Source organism: Mobula hypostoma, chromosome 3, assembly GCF_963921235.1.
Source record: "Mobula hypostoma chromosome 3, sMobHyp1.1, whole genome shotgun sequence".
NCBI lineage: Eukaryota > Metazoa > Chordata > Chondrichthyes > Myliobatiformes > Myliobatidae > Mobula > Mobula hypostoma.
Genome location: NC_086099.1, coordinates 12,492,111 through 12,515,481, shown reverse-complemented (window position 1 = coordinate 12,515,481; position 23,371 = coordinate 12,492,111). Strand labels below are relative to the sequence as shown.

General features: G+C 39.8%; 1 protein-coding gene across 1 annotated transcript in view; it reads left to right on the top strand.

The window, feature by feature from the left end:
- The window catches only part of txnl1 (thioredoxin-like 1), a 39,064-nt gene extending 16,019 nt beyond the window's left edge, over positions 1-23,045 (top strand). Inside the window, exons 2-8 of the mRNA XM_063042657.1 lie at positions 3,272-3,368; positions 5,168-5,338; positions 8,180-8,302; positions 12,658-12,727; positions 13,753-13,925; positions 16,045-16,149; positions 21,603-23,045. Coding sequence (XP_062898727.1) covers positions 3,272-3,368; positions 5,168-5,338; positions 8,180-8,302; positions 12,658-12,727; positions 13,753-13,925; positions 16,045-16,149; positions 21,603-21,632 — 769 coding nt within the window. The 3' untranslated portion in view covers positions 21,633-23,045. The remainder of the gene's footprint in view (positions 1-3,271; positions 3,369-5,167; positions 5,339-8,179; positions 8,303-12,657; positions 12,728-13,752; positions 13,926-16,044; positions 16,150-21,602) is intronic.
- The last annotated feature ends 326 nt before the right edge of the window (positions 23,046-23,371 follow it).

Sequence of the window (23,371 nt, the reverse complement as noted above, 5' to 3'; positions counted from 1 at the left end):
GGATCTCACTGTAGATCTCATCTGCCCAGTCCGCTTGAGCTGACTTTGCATGCTGGGACAGGCGTGTCCCTATCTCAGCACAGTATGAGGCCAGGCCGCTGACTACTGTTACCTGGTTTAGCCCACCTGTCGAAACAATGTACCAGTGTGTGTGGTCGCTGTCATGTGCAAACAGCTACTTGGAGCCACAGGTGAATGCTGAGTATCTGGTGAGACCAAAGATAAGTGAGCTGCCCAGAATGGATGTGGCAAGCCCTTTCACCGGAAGCACTTCCCTTCCTGAGACGCCCTATACACTCTGGTAGGCATGTGAACAGGCAGGGAATAGAGGGATATGGACAATATACGGGCAATTAGCATTGCATCACGGCTGATACAAACATGGTGGTCCGAAAGTCCTGTCCTTGTGCTGTGCTTGTATTCTACCCACATCCTGATAATTGTTGTGTTCCACCCGGAGCCGCACCCTGGAGAATCTCTGCACTGCATCCACTGTCAGCACGTGTACCTTCAGCTATATAGGCTTCTTCTCTTCTCACATCTTTTTACTCCTTTCAATGAACAACTGAAACCTTTATTGTCCATTCTGATAGTTATCTAATACTTGGTCAATTGGCTTAATATCAAGACAAGGGAAGAGAAGTGGAATTGATAATGTTTTCAAATGAAGTGTGAAAGTAGACAAAGTTGTGCCAAGATGAGGCCACCCTCGGGGTGGAGGAGCAGCACCTTGTAGCCTCCAGCCTGATGGCACGAATATTGATGTCTCCTTCCGGTTAAAAAAAAATTCTCTTCTCCCCCCCCCCCCCCCCCCATTTCCCTATTCCCTATTCTGACCTTTTACCTCTTCTCACCTGCCTTTTGCTTCCACCTGGGTTGCCTCCTCCATCCTTTTTCTCCTATGGTCCACTCTCCTCTCCTGTCAAACTCTTTCTTCAGCCCTTTACTTTTCCCACCCACCTGGATTCACCTATCACCTTCCAGCTAGCCTCCTTCCCATCCCCTACCATTTTATTCTGGTGTCTTTCCCCTTCCTTTCCAGTCTTAACAAGGGTTTCAGCCTGAAACGTTGGCTGTTATTCATTTCCATAGATACTGCCTGGCTTGCTGAGTTCCTCCAGCATCTTGTGTGTGTTGTTTTGGATTTCCAGCATCTGCAGACTTTCTCATGTTTTAAGTAATCTAGCTGATAATTCGTGCATTTTATATGAATATATGTATAACGTGGTCAGGTTTCCATTAGTAAAAGTTGAGTTTTGTATAATAATGTGACTTGTTACATGTGTATGGGAAGTAAACTTTTTCCACCAGTGTCAATGTATCATAGAGAAAACGTTTATTTAATCTGATGTAATAGATTCCATGTCATGGCTCATAACGAGCGAACAAAGAGAATCCATATTTAGAATACTTTCTGAGAACTGATGGTCAAGGAAGTGAATGTGTTAGGATGTGTATTGGATGATCTTGGAAATCATTTTTTTGTTTATGTAAATAACTTTTGAGGGAGCAGCCAATAAGTGTGAGTACAAGTTAGATAAGGAAAGATTAAGGGGGATGTGAATATTGATTAGATTAGCTTTATTTATCATATGTACCTTTTATACATTGGAAATGCACAGTGGAGTGTGTTGTTTTGCGTTAATCAAAACAGTCCAAGGTTTGTGCTGGGGCAGCCCACAAATGTCACCACCCTTCCGACACTAACAGCATGCCTGCATCTCCTGAACCGTATGTGAAAATCTCTGGAATGTGGGAGGAAACCAGAGCATTCCAAAGAACATTCTCCCCCATGACTGCGTGTGAGAAATAAAGCTATGAATGATCAGTCATTCATGAGGAGAACATACAAGCACCTTGCAGACAACGGTGGGAATTGAACCCTAATCGGTGATCGCTGTTGCTGTAAAGCTACCATTCCACCCACGATATATTTGTGCATTATTTTTCCTCATAGATACAGTGGCATGCAAAGGTTTGGGCACCCTGGTCAAAATTTCTATTACTGTGAATGGTAAGCGAGTAAAAGATGACCTGATTTCCAAAAGACATAAAGTTAAAGGTGACACATTTCTTTAATATTTTAAGCAAGAGAACTTTTTTATTTTCATCTTTTATAGTTTCAAAATATCAAAAAAGGAAAAAGCCCGAAGCAAAAGTTTGGGCAGCCTGCATGGTCAGTACTTAGTAACACCCCCTTTGGCAAGTATCACAGCTTGAAAACGCTTTCTGTAGCCAGCTAAGAGTCTTTTAATTGTTTAGGGGATTTTCACCCATTCTTCCTTGCAAAAGGCTTCTAGTTCTATTCAAGAAGTTCAAAGGAACATCTAAACAAGTCTGATGCATTTTTGAAACAAGTCCTGTGGACTGATGAAGTTAAAATAGAACTTTTTGGCCTCAATGAGCAAAAAGGGTGCAGAATTTCATGAAAAGAACACCTCTCCAACTGTTAAGCATGGGGGGTGGATCGATCATGCTTTGGGCTTGTGTTGCAGCTAGCGGCACGGAGAACGTTTACTGGTAGAGGGAAGAATGAATTCAATTAAATACCAGCAAATATTACACCATCTGTGGGGAAAAAAAAGCAAGCTGAAGATGAAAAGAGGATGGCTTCTACAACAGGATAATGATCCTAAACACATCTCAAAATCCACAATGGACTACCTCAAGAGGTGCAAGCTGAAGGTTTTGCCATGGCTCTCACAGTCCCCCAACCTAAACATCATCAAGAGTCTGTGGATAGACCTCAAAAGAGCAGTGCATGCAAGACGGCCCAAGAATCTCACAGAACTAGAAGCATTTTGCAAGAAAGAATGGGCGAAAGTCTCCCAAACAAGAATTGAAAGACTGGCTACAAAAAGTGTGTACAAGCTGTGATACTTGCCAAAGAGAGTGTTACTAAGTACTGCCATGCAGGGTGCCCAAACTTTTGCTTTGGGCCTTTTTCCTTCTTTGTTATTTTGAAACTGTAAAAGATGGAAATAAAAAAGTTTTCTTGCTTAAAATATTAATGTGTCATCTTTAACTTTATGCCTTTTGGAAGTCAGTTCATCTTTTACTCGCTTAGCTATTCACAGTAACAGAAATTTTGACCAGGAGTGCCCAAACTTTTTCATGCCACTGTAGTGTCAAGGCATAAATTATTAAAATATTTCTTTAGTCACAATGTGTCATATTACAATCCAGTGAGTGGTTGTGAATCACTGAGTCAAAATGTGCTTATCTAACAGTGGCCTGGCAATAATCACATTCTGGTTTTATTTTATTGAAGGTGTGGACCTTGTGTGCGAATTGCTCCGGCTTTCAATGCATTGAGTTCCAAATACCCACATGCTGTTTTTCTGGAAGTTGATGTGCATCAGTGTCAGGTGAGTAGATTAAAATGCCATTGGATATTTCAGGAACTGAGTAATTCAGGTGCTTTGACCTTGAATTCTGATCTTTCTAACCTATGTGCTTTCCAATCTCTAGTCGCTGGTGTCCTGGAATGTAGAATTTTCCCCCTCCCCCTTCCCCCTTCTATTCCCCACTCTAGCCTCCTTTTTCTTCTCCTCACCGGCCCCTGGTCCTCTTCCCCTTTCCCTTTCTCCCATGGCCCAGAATCGCTTGTATTAACGCTTTATTTTTTGCCTTTCGGTATATTTATAAAATTTGAAAGTGAAGCTTAAAATTTCGGACATTGCAATAAAGTATAAATGAAATTACTATTATCAATGAAATTATGTTAGCTTTTTAAGAAAATAAAAAGCCCAGAACAAACGGTTTATAATTTAATGCTAAATTAGAATGGACTTACAATTAGTAGTTATTTAAGACGAGTCTTTTTCCTAATGACTGCAGTGGTATTGAAAGCACTAGATAAGCTCATTAATTCTCGGATCCTGTACATATCACAAATGATAGATTACTGAAAATCATAAACATGAGATTCTACAGATGCTGGAAATCCAGAGCAACATGCACAAAATGCTGGAGGAACTGTGTTGCTCTGATAAATTGCTGTGATTCCTTTTTCAAAGGAATGTTGACAAATGTCATACAAGGACAAATATTCAAGCAGTTACAATTTAATCATGGCTTTCAATTGCATCGTATGCTTCAAGTCTCTTACTTGACTCATCTCTTTGCTCTGCAGTGCCTTTCCATCATTTGCAGAGCACAAGTCAAATGTGAGTTGTGAGTACAATTCCAGTATCAGTTAAGGTTAACTCCATTCCAAGTACAGCAATGTCTTGCTTGGTACCCTATCCATCAGCTAAAGCGTTCACTCCTACAACTGGTGAGCTGCGGCTGTGTGTCATCTATAAAATGCATTATATTGTAGTTGCCCATCAAGACTTCTTCAATAGCATCTCTTTAAACTAGTGGCTTCTGCAGTTTAGAAGAACAAATAGTAAAGACACACAGAGAGACCACCATTTGCAAGTTTCATTCTAAGTTGCTCTTCAGCTTTACTTGGAAAGGTAATTACTGTTCTTTTATCATTGGGTCATGGCTAGCAATGCTGTTAGAGCACTCTCCATAATGACTACTACATTTTGAGTTTGATTGGGTATGGACAATAAACCCAGACTTTTCCAAGGTTCTAACTGTCAGTAGATACCAAAGTGCTATTTGTGATCAGAGGTGAAATCATAGGTTTTGAGGTGAAAATATAAAAGAAGCAGTAAAGTGCTGTAAGGAAATATGATAATTATATGATATGATAATTATAAATGATTTTAAATATGCCAGAAGAAGGTGTGTTATGTTATTGAATAGAAAGTTGGAAAAGGCAGCGGGGGGAAAAAATTTGTAGAAGTTGAAGTTGTATCTTTTCTGATTTAATGAACATGCAAATTCTGTATTTTTAATGCTGGAGTTCAGATTGGGGTGGACCAACAGATGGAACGTCAAGAAAAATCAAATGTTGTGATGGAAGTTTGAGATGTACTTGTATGTATTCCAGGTGTTGGTAATCCACTTGTAGAGTCTGTAATTCCACTAAGAATTTTATAATTCAATTACTGCTTCAGCTAAAATTCTGTTCTCTCTTCAATGCCACCAATGCATATATTTTTCACCATCAAACAGAATCTTTAGTAGTCTGCATTTTAGTTTTGATTTAAATTGAGTTTGGAATTTTGTACTTTGCATGTTATTAACTGGCCTTATAACTTTCTTTCAGCAAACTGCAACAGCCAATAACATCACAGCAACACCATCTTTTTTGTTCTTCCGAAATAAAGTGAAAATCGACCAGCTTCATGGAGCAGACGCTAGTGGATTAGAAGAGAAAATTAAGCAGCATCTAGAAAATGATCCTGGAATTGAAGATTTGGACATTCCAAGAGGATATGTATGTAATATCTTGTGAACCAGAAATAACATTTTTAAGGCATTACATAATGTAGATTTGCACTTGTATAATGCTTTTTGTGGTTTCATATCATCCCAGAATGTTTTTTAAAGTGTTGTTTCTACTCCTCTCTCCCCCCCCCACGCCCCACCGCCCCACGTTATGGGGAACGTAACTTTGGGAAAGCAGCACCAACCCATCTTTGGGATGTGAGAGTAAACTGAAGCATGTGTTGGAAACCTTACGGTTCTGCAGCAGAGAATGATTCCTATCTTTTATAAAGAAGTGTTGCCTTTGAAAGTGGAAGATGAATTTTTTGCTGTTGTGTCTAAAATAAGAAACTCTTTGAAAATCACAAAACTCTAGTTACACCCTCTCAATCTTTTTATTTACTTATTGAGATACTGTGCAGAATAGGCCCTTCCAGCCCTTTGAGTCACGTTGCCCAGCAGCCCTTGATTTAACCTCAGCTGAATTACAGGATGATTGGCAATGACCAATTAATTTAAACGATGTGTCTTTGGACTGTGGGAGGAAACCAAAGCACTGTGAGAAAATCCACGCATTCCAAATGATGTTGGAATTGAACTCTTAAACTCTGATGTCCCAAGCTACATAGCATGATGCTAACTGCTACACTACTGTGGCACCCTATCTCGTGTCTGAGACTTTATAACTGCACTGACGAAATCAAGTACAGTGCAGGTTGAGATGTAGAAACTAGAAGGTATGTGACAATGCTTTGGTGTCGAAGGACCATAATTTCAACTTGAGTCCATTAAATTTGTGGCATGGATAAGTGTGTAGCAATTATCTTTATAGTCAAGAGGTATAAATGCTTCAGTGTATTTTCCAGCTGAAGTTCTCAGTGCAGTGCAGGAAACAAGATGCTTTATGATTCAATGCTCGTATCAGTGTCAATATAATGAGTACTTTTAAATTGCTGTGTATCCCATTAATAGTTATGTGTGTAATGGCATGGGTGTTACGATTAGCCTCTGAATCACGGGTTATTAATTAGGCTGTCTAATTTTGAATCGAAGAACTAAGTTAACATGTCTGGGTTTTGAAAAGACTGTTGCAGAAGGTCACCAAAGCATACTTGGGATTGGAGGATTAAAGAAATTAAAGAAGTCAGGATTATTGTTTTGACTCGTGAAGGGGAAAGGAAAGATGTAATAGAGTTGCTCCAGATCATTAGCATGGATAAAGAAAAGCTGCTTCCATTACCCAACTGCCAATTAAAGTAAGTAACAAAAAACAGTGAATTGGGAACCTTTTAGAATGAATTGTTAGAATTATGAGTGCATGGAAAAAGAGAGAATAGTTAGTAACTTTCAAAAAGTAATTCAGTATGTGTGGGGAAAAGCAGAGAACTGGAACTAATTGTTTGACTCTTTGAGGAATTCTTTCTTGTGTATGATTTGTGATAGAGTCCAGTCTTACTTGCATCTTATCTAATGATGTTTCCATCTGAATTCAGGAACATTTTGAGAGAAGTATACCATTAGTGTCTCCCAGAGTTTGGTATCATCCGAGCCATAGGCACTGCAGTTGCATTCCTGCTGATATCTGCGACTGGCATAGTAGATCACAGGTTTCCTTCTGCCCTACATCATTCCATGAATATACTGTGTGTGCTTAAATTTATGGAGTGAGACTCAAATGTGAGTGTACAATCACAAAAGTAACATCCAGTTTTCATTATTTGCAGTTAGCCAAAAACTGCTTAGTAACTTAGAATTCTTCTTAATCTGTTTTAAAATAATGAAGTTAATTAATGAACTGTTAGTCTTATAGTTAATTATCCCAAGGGCATGGTTAGATAAATGTGTATGGGAAGGATTTTTAATGCTATCTCTAAGTGAACTGTCCAGATAACCCAAGGGAGAAATCTTCTGGAGAAAACATCATTTGGGATGCTACTGTTTCTGGCAAAAGCAAAACTCATGGTTTCAGTTCTGAAGTATTCTAGCCTGAAAATGAGTAAGGATTGTTTTTAGACTGTTCTGCTAATCTGTGCATTGGACCAGACTGTTCTGCTTATACAGAATCAGAATCAGGTTTAATCTGACCAGCATATGTCGTGAAATTTGTTGTTTTGTGCCAGCAGTGCATTGCAATACATAGTAATAAAAACTACAAATTATAATAAGTATAAATAACTTAAATAAGTAGTGCAAAAATCATTAAGCATATGTAAAATTAAATAAATTTAGTAGTGTGAAAATGCATCACCTGTGCATTAGAGCCAGAGATGAATATCTTGGACTCTTGGAAGTGCACAGTTGGTAAAGGGTGGATAAACATTTAAAACGAAGTGATAATAGTCCTTACTGATTTTTTTTTAATTTAAAAGCTGCAAGCTTTAAATAGTTAGAATTTGAGTAGCTTCAGGATTTTCAAATATGCTATAAATGTTTGGTGACATTAAATCAATACCATACAAAGTTTAAATGTATAGTTAAAATTTACTGAGATTTTTCTTTTTTGGATTCTTCATCATACCTCAATCCCAGTGCCTGGAATGAATATATTGTTACTTATTTATTAAGATGCTGCGTGGATTAGGTCCTTCCAGCACTTCAAGCTGCACTGCCCAACAACCCCGATTTAACCCTTGCCTAATCATGGGACAATTTACAATGACCAATTAACTTACTAACCGATACATCTTTGGACTGTAGGAGGAAACCAGAGCACCCTGGGAAAACCCACTCCTGATCTCCCTTTGCGCTACCCTTGCTTTTCCTGCATACATTTGATCTTGCAATCTGTGATCACTCAATATAAACTGGAGGTATTTACTCAGTGAAATTAATCTAATTTCTTGTTTTTCAGATGGATCTGATGCCATTTATAAATAAGGCTGGCTGTGAATGTCTTAATGAAAGTGATGAATATGGATTTGATAACTGTCTACAGAAAGACACAACTTATTTGGAATCTGATTGTGATGAACAAGTATGGAGTTTTATATTTTCAATAAGTGTTTGTATTTTCTGGTAAAATATTTAAACTCATGATTTTGCATACTCCAGATTGAACGTTGCCCCCTTGCAAAACTCCATGGAGAAATATCTTCTCCGTTCAGTGAAAGATTAATTGTTTCCACTGCATATTGATGTATTTTTAAAAAAATGCATCCAGGTTCAGTCAGGTTGACTGTAAAGTTTATGAAGTTATAATATTGAAACTTTTCTGAAAAATGTTGGATGAAATTTTGTTGGGAAATGTTGTCAGTTTGGGAGTTCAATCATTGACAATCCTGAACTTAGATCTCAATCAGTGTATCTGATAGTACAGTAAGCATAGAGAGTACATCCCAGAAAAGATGGTGTCATTATACACCAGTCATTGAAAGTGGGCATGCAGGTACAGCAGGCGGTGAAAAAGGCGAACGGTATGCTGGCATTTATAGCGAGAGGATTCGAGTACAGGAGCAGGGAGGTACTACTGCAGTTGTACAAGGCCTTGGTGAGACCACACCTGGAGTATTGTGTGCAGTTTTGGTCCCCTAATCTGAGGAAAGACATCTTTGCCATAGAGGGAGTACAAAGAAGGTTCACCAGATTGATTCCTGGGATGGCAGGTCTTTCATATGAAGAAAGACTGGATGAACTGGGCTTGTACTCATTGGAATTTAGAAGATTGAGGGGGGATCTGATTGAAACGTATAAGATCCTAAAAGGATTGGACAGGCTAGATGCGGGAAGATTGTTCCCGATGTTGGGGAGGTCTAGAACGAGGGGTCACAGTTTGAGGATAGAGGGGAAGCCTTTTAGGACCGAGGTTAGGAAAAACTTCTTCACACAGAGAGTGGTGAATCTGTGGAATTCTCTGCCACAGCAAACTGTTGAGGCCAGTTCATTAGCTATGTTTAAAAGGAAGTTAGATATGGCCCTTGTGGCTACAGGGGTCAGGGGGTATGGAGGGAGGGCTGGGTTCTGAGTTGGATGATCAGCCATGATCATAATAAATGGCGGTGCAGGCTCGAAGGGCCGAATGGCCTACTCCTGCACCTATTTTCTATGTTTCTATGTTTCTATGTTTCTATTTTCATGCACTTTTTCAGCAAAGGCAGTGCTTTGTTCCTGTTTGCATGGGAGCTATGTGGTATTAAAAGTAACCAGCCCGTAGCAGATTAAAAGGGGTAACAGCAGGGCAGGGGCTATCCTGACAATTGGATTGAGCCCAAAGATAGTAATTTTTAGGGGAAAATGTCATTGAACACTGTTCTCAAGTTAAAGGCTGTGCCAGTCCCACCAGAGCCAGATGCACCATTGACCCAACTGTCACAGATAATTAAATATCGCTTGGAAAAACCATCAACTAAAAGGACCCTGCTAATAACTTTTTAAAAGATCTATTTGGAAATGTTTCCTGCACATTGGTGGACAGGTCAAATTTGTTTTGCAATCAAGGAAGCTGTGATTATTGTGATCATTACAATAATCATTGTAATTGATGAAAATTCTTCTTTTTAAGGAAGAGTTGATGAGTGTGTGTAATTCCCAGGCAATTAACATTTAACCCAGCTGAAGTAATGTGAATAATGTGAAATCAGCTTGCCCAGTCCCTTTTAACCATCATAATGACTACAAGAACTATGATGCAAGTAGTGGTGGCTAGGGACATAGTGATGCTGGATGCTGCTTTCACTAGTTCTTTGTTCATACTGCGTTTGCAGAATTATACCAGTGTTCAAATATCTTAGATATATATAGTTTGGGTGCCTAAGCTATAGTATTGCACAGTATTGTAATAGTTTTGTGTATTGCACTGTACTACTGTTGCAAAAAAAAAACAAATTTCATGACATATGTGAGTGATGATAAACCTGATACTGATATGTGTCTCTATTGTGGACTGAGAGTGAGAAGTGGGGTAGGGAGAGGGGAATCATGGTTGGGAAAAGGGGAAGAAAGAGGGGAGGGAGTGGAAAGCATCGAAGAGATGTCCAATAAACCAATTATTTGGAATCAAGTGATCTTGCTGGGTATCTCAGGACTGGGTGTGCTTGCACCCACTCCACCCCCTACTCCTGGCACCCTTTCTCTGCCACTTGTCCCAGGTCCCTCTTGCAGCGCTCCGCCCTCACCATTCCAAATGTCCTTTGTTCCTGCCAAATTTAAAATTTCGCTCTCTGCTCCACATTGACAAATACAGTGAGTGCTATGCAAAAGGCACTTCCGCTATATATATATATCTGCCTAAGACTTTTGCGCAAAAGATTTTGTACCAAAAGATTTAGGTTTCCAAATGATGAAAGCTGAATGCTTGAATGCACTGCTTCGAAGCATTTCATATAGATCCAGCACCAGGAGTGTAGAATATCAACCCCTTTCACCAGCGTGAAGATTTTGCAGTTGTGAGGTCAACTAAACATCTTTTTAAAAAGTTTGTAGAACTAATGTAGAACTAATGCTTCAGACTCATAATTTTTAATCAGAGCTGGTCAGTTGTGTCATTTTGTTTTTTAAAGAAAAGGGAAGTCTGGTTATCTGAAAGTATTGAGTTCATTTTCGAGGAGTAATGGGTGTAATTTATCAGGTTGAAAGAAGAGATGCCATTCTTGTGGAACAAAGGGGGGAAATGTAGCACTGTGAAATAGAGAAGTCACAGACAACCAGAAGCTTGTGACTACATTCATAGGGTATTCTGCAAAATAATCATACATTCTGCATTTGTGGTGTCCAGTAAGAAATTAAATCTTACTGCAGTAACACACAAAATGCTGGAGGAGTTCAGCAGTTCAGGTGGCATCTGTGGAGAGGAATAAGCAGTGGAAGAGTGCTGGCCCAAAGCATTGACTGTTTATTCCCCATTGGAGATGTTGCCTGATCTGTGTTCCTTCAGCATTTTGTGGGTGTTTCTCTGGATTTCTAGCAATGCAGAATTTGTGTTTAAAATCTTGTAGGATAACTTTGAATGCCATGATAAGGCCAAAGAAATGGCTAGTGTTTCCTTAGCAGTCAACATTTGGAATACAATAGAGATATATTTGGTGAATCCAGTTGAATTTGAACCTTGGAAATCAGGCTGATGTCATAGTTGAACTGAAAATGTAAGAATTGTTAATATATTAATATTATACTTGAAAATGACACTTCACAGACTTAATAAAAATGACCATTATTAGTTGTTTTCAACTTTGAATTTTACGTGAACACTACCTTGTTATTTCTCTTTTACACTATTTACTTTTTTTTGTAACTTTTAGTAATTGTTTTGTCTTGCACTGTACCACTGCTACAAAAACAACAAATTCCAGAAGTGTCAGTGTTTATAAACCTGATTCTGATTTTGTACAATGTCATCTTGAGAAAATAGAAAAAGAATAGATTACTGTGGTCTAAGAAGAGGAGCAGCAGATGTTCTGAGGATAGAGTTCACTTACCTAATATGCTGATTAAAGCCGTCATCTCCAAATCCGTTAGTTAACATTGGCAACAACTTTCAGCTTCCCAGCTCTTTACTTCATCCCTCCCCCTCCAGGTTTCACCTATCACCTAGTGTTTCTCTCTCCCTTCTCCCCACCTTTTAAATCTACTCTTCAGCTTTTTTTTTTCTCTCCAGTCCTGCCAAAGGGTTTCAGTCCAAAACGTCGACTGAACTTTTTTCCATAGATGCTGCTTGGCCTGCTGAGTCCTTCCAGCATTTTGTGTGTGTTGCTTAGTTACAGAGAGTGAAGTTCAGACAGACAGTAAAGTCAAGTGCAAGGCCACGATGAGGTGGATTGTGAAGTTGAGTGTCCAATTCATTATACTTGGACTGTTGAGTAGCTTTTTAACAGCAAGATGGATGCTGTTCTTGAACCTGGTGATATGTGCTTTTAGGCGTTTGTATCTTCTGCCTGATGGAAAGTGGAGAAGAGAGAATGTTTGCAGTGACCAGGGTCTTTGATTTTGCTGCTTTAGCGAGGCAGTGACAAATGTGAACAGAGTCCATAGAGGACTCTGCTCACAATTCTCTGCAGTTTCCTGCTGTCTCAGGCAGAGCAGCTGCCATATTGAATCATGGTGCATCCAGATAGAATGCTTTCTGTGGTATATTGTTTAAAAAAAATAGATAATCTTCGAAAAAACTTCATTGCACAGCCTGAAATGAAATGTAGTAATCTGCCTTGCGAAGTATTTGAGGTAGGTGGGATAGATGCCTTTACGGAGACATGAGAAAGCTGGGAGGGGATTGCTAAAAGGTATAATGAATTGTGAGGAGACTTCGGTGGATAAGCATTGAAACGATGGATAAATTGGAGTGAATATGTTTCCGTGTTGCAATCTCAGACAATTAAACTACTTTTCTTTTTGAAATAGCTTCTTGTGACAATAGCATTTAACCAGCCAGTCAAACTTTATTCAATGAGGCTTCAGGCTCCTGAGAATGGTGAGTCATAACATTTGAATTATTTTCTTTTTGTATATATAATGTCCTGTGTTGCTCTAATTAATTTGTCTTTGCTGTGATGAGTATGTACGTAAGCATGACTAAACGTGCTTTATAAACAGTCTTGATGGGCAGAATGGCCTAATTCTGAAACTGTCTTATGGTCTTCTCAAACTTGCCTCAACAATGTTACTTCCCCCCCCTTCTCCTCTGATCTTTCTTGAGTTTTGCTGTGTTTTGATTTCCTCTTTACACCAACATACTATCTATTTTGATCACTGTAGACTCTTTGTGGTGTCTTTATGCTCCAAAAGTAATGAATGTCAATGTCCATCCAATTTCATTCCCTTCAGTTCACTAAACTAAATGCTTTCTTAGTTGCTAATGTATTTTGGGAGTTATTTTTATAATGATCATTGTTTTTTGTTATACTTGTGTGCTTAAAGTCCATGGTGCTTCCCAAAGGGGAAAATAGTGAGATGGTTATGAATTTTTTAGACTTTCTATTGACTACTTGAGGATAGCAGGATGGAGATGCGTCTCTTTCAAAGGAGGTATAAAACGCTCCTTCCCTCCGCTAGCCTTCACCCTTGGGCAAGATGTAGCACCTGCTTAGCCCCCTGATCAGGGTCACATGAAGCCATGAGAGCAGGTAATGGATGGTCATATGAGCATCTGATGTATATCACAAGTCCTGCTTATGCGACCACTGATGCCAAGTAGACAATTACGAAAGAGTATTGATAATGGCTGAGGTCAGCCGTCTTGTAAAGATGCTGCCCAGAGAAAGCAATGGTAAACCGCTTCTGTAGAATTTGCCAAGAACAATGATGGTCATGGATAGACCTTGATCGCCCATGTCAAGACAACACGGCACATAATGATGATTGATTACTTGTACCTAGTTTTGCATCAGCATTGCATTTTCTTGTACCTTTTGTAAACTATTAAGAGAAGTCTTGATCAATGCCAAGAGCTAGTCAAGTAATTCATAATAAAAGTATTTAATATTTTTGAACTCACAGGCCGTGGACCCAAGTTTGTAAAAATATTCACCAATCTGCCACGTTCATTTGATTTTGATGATGCGGAAAGAAGTGAACCAACTCAAACCCTGGAGTTAACGCCAGATGATGTTAAAGAAGATGGAGTTGTCCCACTGCGCTACGTCAAATTTCAGAATATTAATAGTGTAACAGTAAGTTAGAAATGTCCATTGAATATGTGGTCACACTTATCTTTCTGCGTATTAAAGGAATAGGCTAAACACTACTATTGATGTCTTGTGGGCCGAAGAGCCTGTACTATGCTAAACTGACTATTAAATGAGAAATAGTTTTCTTTAAAGAGCAGAATTAATGTCTGTTCGGAGATCAAAATGATGCCAGAAAGTGTATAATGAAGAACATCACAATATGTAGGCCTGATCTTGCTGGGCTGGGTCATTTTACATTTTCTACCAAATGCACTCCAGTTGAACAGGAAATAGAACTGAAAACTCTGTGATATGGGCAGCAGTAATTGGGGGCCTGAGTCAGTGTCTGGGTAAACGGTGTCCTTAACTGAATAACATTGAAGGAGTTAGAGGGGTGAACTAGATTCAAATTGGACACAGAAATCAAGTTCAAGTTTATTGTCATCTGACTTTACATGCTACAACCAAACGAAACGATGTTCCTCCAGACCACGCTGCACCCACAAAACAAATATTACACAACGCATAAAATAAGATTACCATAAATAAGTTAATAAAATATTCAAATTGCATGCAGTGCCTAGCACTGTTAAGCAGTACATATCTCGCTGTCCTAATGCAAATAATGTTGCATGGAGAGACCATAAGACTTGAGAGCAGAATTGGGCCATTCAACCCATCAAGTTTGCTCTGCCATTCCGTCATGGCTGATTCATTATTACACTCAACCCCATTCTCCTGCCTTCTCCCCATGACCTTTGACACCCTGACTAATCAAGAACCAATCAACCTCCACTGTAAATACACCCAATGACTTGGCCTCCTCAGCTGTCTGTGGCAATGAATTCTAGAGATTCACTGAAAGAGAGAGAGAAACAAAAACTTACAAACAAAAATAGAATCAGTTATTTTAAAATCTCCCCAATAGTTCACTGAAGGAAAAATACTGCTTTTAAATTATTTGTATTTGCAGACAATTTGATTGGCAGTTATATTGCTTAAAGAGTGCTTCTGTGATTGCTGTATTTGGAGGCATTACCAAATCCAGCAAGTTGTGAAAAAGTAAGTTAAGGGTGGGTCATTAGATGCGTGAAGCATACAGTATTGTGCAGCAGCTTAATTGACCAGTTTCTGGTCATTTACATTCTGAAGTTTTACTACTCCAACCTCTTTGGCTAGTTTGCGCATTTACTAGCAAAAAAATAAACAGTACTTAGATTTTCAGAAGGCTTTTGCTCAGGTCTGGCACAGTGGCATGTAGCATAGCAGTTAATAAAATGCTATTACAGTGCCAGTGAACCAAGTTCAATTCTGTCTGTAAAGAGTTTATACGTTCTGCCTGTGACTGTATGGGTTTCCTCAGGATTCCCACATTTCAAAGACTTGTGGGTTAAGGTTAGTATTGAGGGAAATGGATATAGTCGGGGGAAAAGGACCTGAGATAGAAAAACACCCACAGTCTTCATAACTGCTAACACTTGTGTTCTATGTGTTCTAGAAGCGCATGTCAATCAGAGTATCATTTCTTCTACTTTTGGAAATAATTATATTAAGATAACTTCAAAGAAAAGTTACAGCCTTACATTACCATATCAAATGCTTTTTCTTCCTTGCCTCTGTTTCCTCTCTGATTGCTACCATCAAGGAGGAGGTACAGGAGCCTGAAGGCACATACTCAATGATTCAGGAATAGCTTCTTCTCTTCTGCCCTCAGATTTCTGAATGAGTATTGATCCCATAAACACTACCTCACTACATTTTTTCTTTTTTTGCACGACTTATTTAGTTTTTAAAATTAAATATATACTTTAATTTATTTTTATTATTCTGTATTATACTGCTGCTGTATAACAACAAATTTCTTGACATAGGCCAGTGATATTAAACCCGATTCTGTTTCATTGAGCCACTTTTGCTGTAGTTATCAAAACTGCATTGCAAGCTGAGGGGTTGCTGTTTTTCTGCAGGGATTGAACATGAGTATAGATTGCACAAAATGGGTCAGAAACTGCTTAAGGAGATTCAAGAAAGTGAAGAGCAATATACATGTGACTAGGCAGCATAGACAGCGAACTGTTTGTGTACTTTGGTTAAATCTGCTATCCTTTGCTTTGATTTACAGCTTTTTATCAAATCGAACCAAGGCGATGAGGACACCACAAGAATTAACTATCTTGCATTTATTGGAACTCCTGTGCAAACCACAAATATGTTGGACTTCAGGCGGGTGAGTTACACCAGTAACTTCAATTTTCATGTCTCGACTGATAGCTGATCAATTTAGCAGACTTCGTTTACTGGTTGCTTGCTAATTAGATGAAGTACTCAGGGCTGACCATTTCCCTGCTTCTGGCTACAGAACATTTATTCCATTGTTGTGCAAGAACAAAGGTGATTCAAGTCTGAAACAAAACATGCAAGTGGCTTAAGACCATAAGGTATAGGAGTGGAATTGGGCTATTTGGCCCATCGAGTCTGCTGTGCCATTTCATCATTGCTGATCCATTTCCCTCTCAGCCCCAATCTCCTGCCTTCTCCCCTATCCCTTCATGCCCTGACTAATCAAGAATCTTATCAACCTCTGCCTTAAATATATTCAACGACTTGGCCTCCACAGCTGCCTGTGGCAACAAATTCTACAGATTCACCCCTCTGGCTAAAGAAATTCCTCCTCATCTCCATTCTATTCTGAAGCTGTGTCCTTTTACTTGATAGAGGTGTACTAGACGATAAAAGGCATAGACTAAATGGATAGCCAAAGACTTTTTCCTCAGGGAAGAAATGGCTAATAGGAGGGTGCATAATTTTAAGGTGATTAGAGGAAAATATAGGGGGGATGTCAGAGGTAGGTGTTTTTTTTATACACAGAGTGGTGTGTGCGTGGAACATGCTGCTCGGGGTGGTGGTAGAGGCAAATACGTTGCGGGTATTTTAAGAAACTCTTAGGTAGGCACATGGATGATAGAAAAATGGAGGGCTAAGTTGGAGGGAAGGGTTAGATTGATCTTAGAGTAGGTTGAAAGGTCAGCCCAACATCGTGGGCTAAAAGGCCTGTACTGTGCTGTTATATTCTATAACCAGGGAGAAAATGCAAGAAGAAAGGTGATTCAAGTCCAAAGTAATAGCATGACCAGTGAGAGAGTAGATACTGTCAATGTTCAGTGTGGTTATTTTGACTGGTGTGAGCGGAGATGAGTAAGTTCTTAAATGAAGTATGTTTTGAAGACTAACGAGGAAATTATGGTCCAGTGAGCCTTGCATCAGTGGTAGAGAAAATACTGGAGAATACTATAAAAATAGCATCAACTTGCATTTGGAAAAGCATAGAAAAATTAGGCATACTTAACATGACTTTGTAAGACATGATCTCGCCCACACAAACTTGACTAGTTTTTTGGGGAAGTGATGAAGATGACTGAGCACATGGCAGTAGAAGTTGTATAGATGGACTTGGTTTCAAACCAGGTTTCAGGCAGGTCCCTAATCCAGAATATAAAGGCACATGGAATCCTGTTAGGTTAGGTACGGAATTGGCTTGATCATAAAAGACAGGGGTGTTACTGCATTTTGAGGACTGGCCTGTGGTATTTTCCTAGAACCCCTGTCATTTGTGATATGTACAAAATAGGTGGGATGACTGGTACGCTTACAGTTGATGGAAAAATTGACAGAATTGTGGTTAGTGTGGAAGGTTGTCAAAGAGTTCAGCAGTTAATTAGTTTATTATACCATTCAAATCATATGTACATTGAGGCATTACAAAGGGCAAATAATATTATATTCTGCACTGTTACATCTACATGGTCAGTACAGTGCAAGTAAACAGATGAAATGCCAGGGCCATGATGGGGCAATTGGAAATGTAGGCAGACAGATGGCAGATGGAGTTTAATCTGCACAGTATGAGATGTTGCTTTAAGGGCAATCAAATGCAAGAGGAAAGTATAAACGGCAGCACCCTTGGGAGCAACAATATATAGAGGGATCGTACGGTGCAGGTTCATATCTCCCTGAACATGGCAATACAAGTAAAGGGTGGTAACAGTGGTGGACAGCATACCTGCCTTCATCAGTCAGGGCATTGAGTCATGTCACAGCTATATACAGTTTTGATTAGGCCACATTTGGATATTGTGTGTAGGTGTGATTGCTCTGTTTTGAGAGGTGAATTGATAGAGGAGCATAAGGTAATAACAGACATTGATAGAAGTGAACTGCCAACACTTTTTTCCCCAGAGTAGAACTGGCTAATATGAGAGGGCATAATTTTGAGGTGATAGGAAAGTTTGGGGGGATGTCAGAGGTAGGTTTTTACATAGAGAGCTGCAAGTGAATGGAATGCACTGCAAGTGGGGTGGTAAAGGCATACATCAGGGGCATTTAAGAGACTTAGATAGGCACAAGAATGAAAAAAGAATGGTGGTCTATGTGAGAGGGAAGTGTTAGATTGAATATGGAGTCGGTTATAAGGTCAGGCCAACATTGTGGGCCAAGGGCCTGTACTGTACGATTCTGTTCTGTTTCAGCAGGAAGGATACTGAGTCTTTGGAGAGAGCACAGAAGACATTCACAGGAAAGGGCGGGGACCTTAGGCACAGAAAGCCAGTGGTATATGTACATAATAATTCACTGAAAGAGGCGACACAAGTAGTCAGGGTGATGGGATTGCGTTCATCAGTCAAGCCATTGAGTACAGGAGTTGGTATGTCATATTACAGATGTGCACACGTTATTTTGTTAGGCCACAGTTGGGGTTACATGCAGTTCTGGCCACCTGAGGGGAGATTAGATTCCTGGAGTTGAGGCAGCTGAGGGATATTCTTGTGTGATTTTTATAAAACTGTAAGAGATATGAATAGGGTAGATGGTCTTTTTTCCCCTAAATAGTTGAGCCTAAAACTAGAGGGCATAGATTTAGGATGACTGAAAAGATTTAAAGGAGACAAAACTACTTGGATCTGTTCCAATTAGCCTACCGGAGCAACAGGTCCACTGCAGATGCCATCTCATTGGCTCTTCACTCAACCCTGGAACATCTGGAGAGCAAAGGTGCATACATCAGGATGCTCTTTATCGACTAGTAGTAGTGGGCAGCCGTTGATCTGAGGGGGTCATGGATTTGCGCCTCTGGTGGACTGTGTCCTCTCCTGGGCGGGACGATTTGAAGAATCAGCTGTTGCCCATGCAGCGGGTTCCCCCTCTCCACATCACTGATATAGTCCATGGGAAGGGCAAACGCCGATAGAGCTTGGCACCAGTGTCGTCACAGAGGTTGCCAGAGTGAAGTTGTAAAAAACAGCAAACTGCCTTTGGGACCCCGGCTCCAGATTTGTTCCTCGACGTTTACTCCCAAAGCCTTTCCCGTGGGTGGGTATGGCTGCAAGGCAACGGAGGGTTAAAATCAGAGTTTTCCTTTTAGGCGGGCTGTCGTCCAAGGCTAATGAGCCCCACCTGCCCAAAGCAACTGGTTTTGAGGTGCCAGTGGTCCGCCTTTTCCCCTTTTCTTTTCGGTAGAAACAGTTCTGCTGGGCCTAGTAGCTAAGCCACACGTGAAGGTCGAGAGTTGGACTTTTGTCAGAGGCTGTTAGGGATGCACACCATTTGGAGTACTTTATAGGTAGTGGGAGCCACTACCACTACCACTACCACCCCGGCTATGACAATCTTAGGAACTACAACCTTATCAACTACAACTTGGCATTCAATACCAGTGTCCCCTTAGAGCTAATCAATAAGCTTCAAGACCTAGGCCTCAATACCTCCTTGTGCAATTAGATCCTCAATTTCCTCCCTTGTTAATCCTCCAATTAGTTTGGACTGGCAACAATATCTCCTCAATCACCACCATCACAGGCGCACCACAAGGCTGCGTGCTCAACCCCTGCTCTACTTGCTTTACACTTGTGAGCTAAGCACAATTCCAGTGCCACATTCAAGTTTGCTGATGACACTACTGTTGTAGGCCAAAGCTAAGGCGGCGACGAATCAGCATATTGGAAAGAGATTGAAAATCTGGTTGAGTGGTGCCATAACAACAACGTCTTTCTCGATGTCAGCAAGACCAAGGAGCTGATTATTGACTTAAGGAGGAGGAAGAAACCAGAGATCCATGAGCCAGTCCTTGTAGGAGGATCAGAGGTGAAGAATATCAACAACATTAAATTCCTCATTGTTATTTTTTTTGGAGGGCTAGTCCTGGGCCCAGCACTCACAGCAGTGTCTCTACTTCATTAGAAGTTTGTGAAGATTCAGCATGACATCTAAAACTTTGACAAACTTCTATAGATGGGTAACAGAGAGTATATTGACCGGCTGCATCACAGCCTGCTGTAGAAACACCAATTCCCTTGAATGGAAAATCCTACAAAAAGTAATGGATATGGCCCAGTCCATAATGGGTAAAGCCCTCCCCACCATTGAGCACATCAACATGAATTATTGAGTATGCCCATAGGAAATTGAATCTTGGAGTTTTATATGGTGACATATATGAAATTTACTTTGGACTTTGAGACCAGAGCTAACAGGTATAGAGAATGAGCTACCGGAGGAGGTGGTTGAGAACAGTACAAGTAGAACATTTAAAATGTATTTGGACAGGTGTATAGATTGGTAGAAAGATGTGGGCAAAACTCAGGCAGATGGGATTAGCATAGGTAGGCAGCTTCATTGGTATGGGCAGGTTGGCTGAAAGGCCTGTTTTCATACTGTATAATTCTAAGACTATAATTTCAAAAAAGAACTATTGGATAGAAATTGGCTTGATATATGTCTAAAGTGAGAGTGAAAAATCCTAAAAGGTTAACTAGTTGCTGGCTAGCATTCTCCTGAATTTCCTGGCTTAGTTCTGGTTAGCAGATTATAGACCATCAGACATCAGAGCAGAATTAGGCCATTCAACCCACTGAGTGCTCTGCCATTCCATGGCTGATTTATTATCCTTTTCAACCCCATTCTCCTACCTTCTCTCCATAACCATTGATGCCTTTACTGATCAATAGTCTATCAACCTCTGCTTTAATATACCCAATGGCATGGCCACCACAGCCGTTTGTGGCAATGAATTCCACAGATTCATCAACCTGTGTCGAAAGAACTTCCTCTTCAGCTCTGTTATAAAGGGATGTCCTTCTGTTCTGAACTGTCCCCTCTGGTTCTAGATTCCCACTCCCATTATAGGAAACATCCTCTCCAAATTCACTCAATCTAGACCTTTCAATATCCAACAGATTTCAATTAAATCCACTGCTTCCCCCCCACCCCCACCCCCAACCTATTCTTCTAAACTCCAGAGAGCACAGGCCCAGAGTCATCAATCACTCCTCCTACGTGAACACTTTTATTCCCGTGATGTCCTCTCCTCTGGACCCTCTCCGATGCCAGCATATCCTTTCTTAGATAAGAGGCCCAAAACTGCTCACAATACTGCCAAGCGTAGTCTGACTAATGACTTATAAAGCCTCGGCATTACATTCTTGCTTTTAACAGAGAAAAAAAATTAATATTTATAACTTCGGTTGGAACATTTATGTAAGGAGTAAAAATTAAGTTTGGCCGGTATGATGATTCATGGGAGTTCTTTTTCGCTTTGTGAATAGTCTTGAATGCACAGTCTTGGCTAAAATGTTGTTGACATTCCTGGATTACATTTTTCACATTTTTTCTCCAATTATTTCATAGATTGCTGGAAAGAAAGGAGAAAGCCACTAACTGATTGAAGGGCAAAACAGGGTATGCATCGATAGGACAACGCTCAACCAATATTGTACTTTCAGGATCCTTGCAATATCATCAACACCATGACTCGATTTGGTTCTCTTGCTTCCAGACATGAAAGCAAATCATTGGGTTCAAATATTTTGTGGATTATTCTTGAATGTAATAAACTGGTTTAATTATTCTTGGCAAATGGGAAAATCATCCTGAAGGTCTCATTGGATTGCACCTGGAAGTTAGAGTTGTGCACTTAGCCTTGCTGTAACTAGCCAGCCTAAACGTGGTGATTCTTTTTAGATCTTCACATGGATTCCGGTGGGTGAGCAGGTAGCTGTTCCTCTAAATTTATGAAATAATAAAATGATTGCATTTGCTGTCTGTCGACTCTAATGCTAACAGTGTTGAATAATTAAAATAATGTTTACCTAATAGTGACAACTGTGATTTTTTTTTTGAAGTCAACAGCAGATACAATTAAAGAAAGATTTGGATATTGGCTTAATTTGTCAGATTATTAACTTTTTATACTAGATCTAGTTCAAATTTGATCTGGCTAGCCTTAAACAACTTCTGTCTTTCAATCTTATGAAAATGTTAAGTGCCTCTTTGCCTTGCGATTTCATCAGAAAGATGTTAAAGCATATGACTTTGTCACTTAAGTTGAATGATTCTAATTATAATTTGCATTGGTCCACTTGTAATTCAGTGGCAAAGCGTGGAATCAGACCTCACCTACCATCCCGACCACCTGGATTTAAGTTTCACTGCATACTCCTGATCTTATCTAATTCTCCAGTTTTGTGTGGCAAAAGTACTGTGTTTTCAGGTGTGCTGTGGATATTGAAGCTCTGTCTGCCTCTGTCTCAGGAGAGACAGAGAGGAGCCTGGGGATTAAGCCCAGCATCTTGTCCGATATTTAACCTGCAATCAGCCTCACTGATGATAGGACCTTTGTCACGTTGCTGTACATGGGAGCTTGGGTGTTCAAATTCACTAAACTGCAACAGTAAGTTTTAGAGCTGTTATATTTAAAGCACAGGGAAATTACTGCGTTTCATTTGTATGTTAATTGGACTTTAACAGCAAGAATTAATAAAGACCTGTAACAGCAAGAAAACACCCTTTTTAAAAAAAAGATTAAAAACTGATTTTTTTGGGGTATGCTTTCCATGTTGTGAAGAGCAATCTACCTGCTTTTGTGAATGCTAACTGCACCAGAAGGTTCAGTGCTGTCCTAAAACTTGAGTGCTCAGAAGTCACCTTAAACAAGGCTCCTGTGTAGTCCTAAACACCTAATATCTTTAACCTGTCCCGATGGAAGTGAAATTGACATTTTGCTGCTCTGTACAACATGTAAAACAAAATGATTATTATCAAATTAAATTCTTACAACTAAGATTTGAAGATGTACCAGGCATTTTTCAATTATTGAACAGTTAATCCACAAGTTAGTGTTTGTCGGATGATTGTTTTGTTTTAGCAGAATTTGTCTCATAACCTGGGATTTTGCCATAGTTGGGGTGCAATGTTAAATATCAGTTTTAAGGATGATGCAGTCGGAATCAGAGAAATTTTACCTGGAAGCTTTGTCAGAGTATAATCAAATGTTTAAATTATGGGTCACTTTGGTTCCTGTGGATATAGGAATGGGAATTGGTGGGGGGGGGGGGCAGCAGGGAGTACAATGTTCTGAGTTGTATGTCAGTAGAAGTTGTGGAGAGGTCAATGATAAA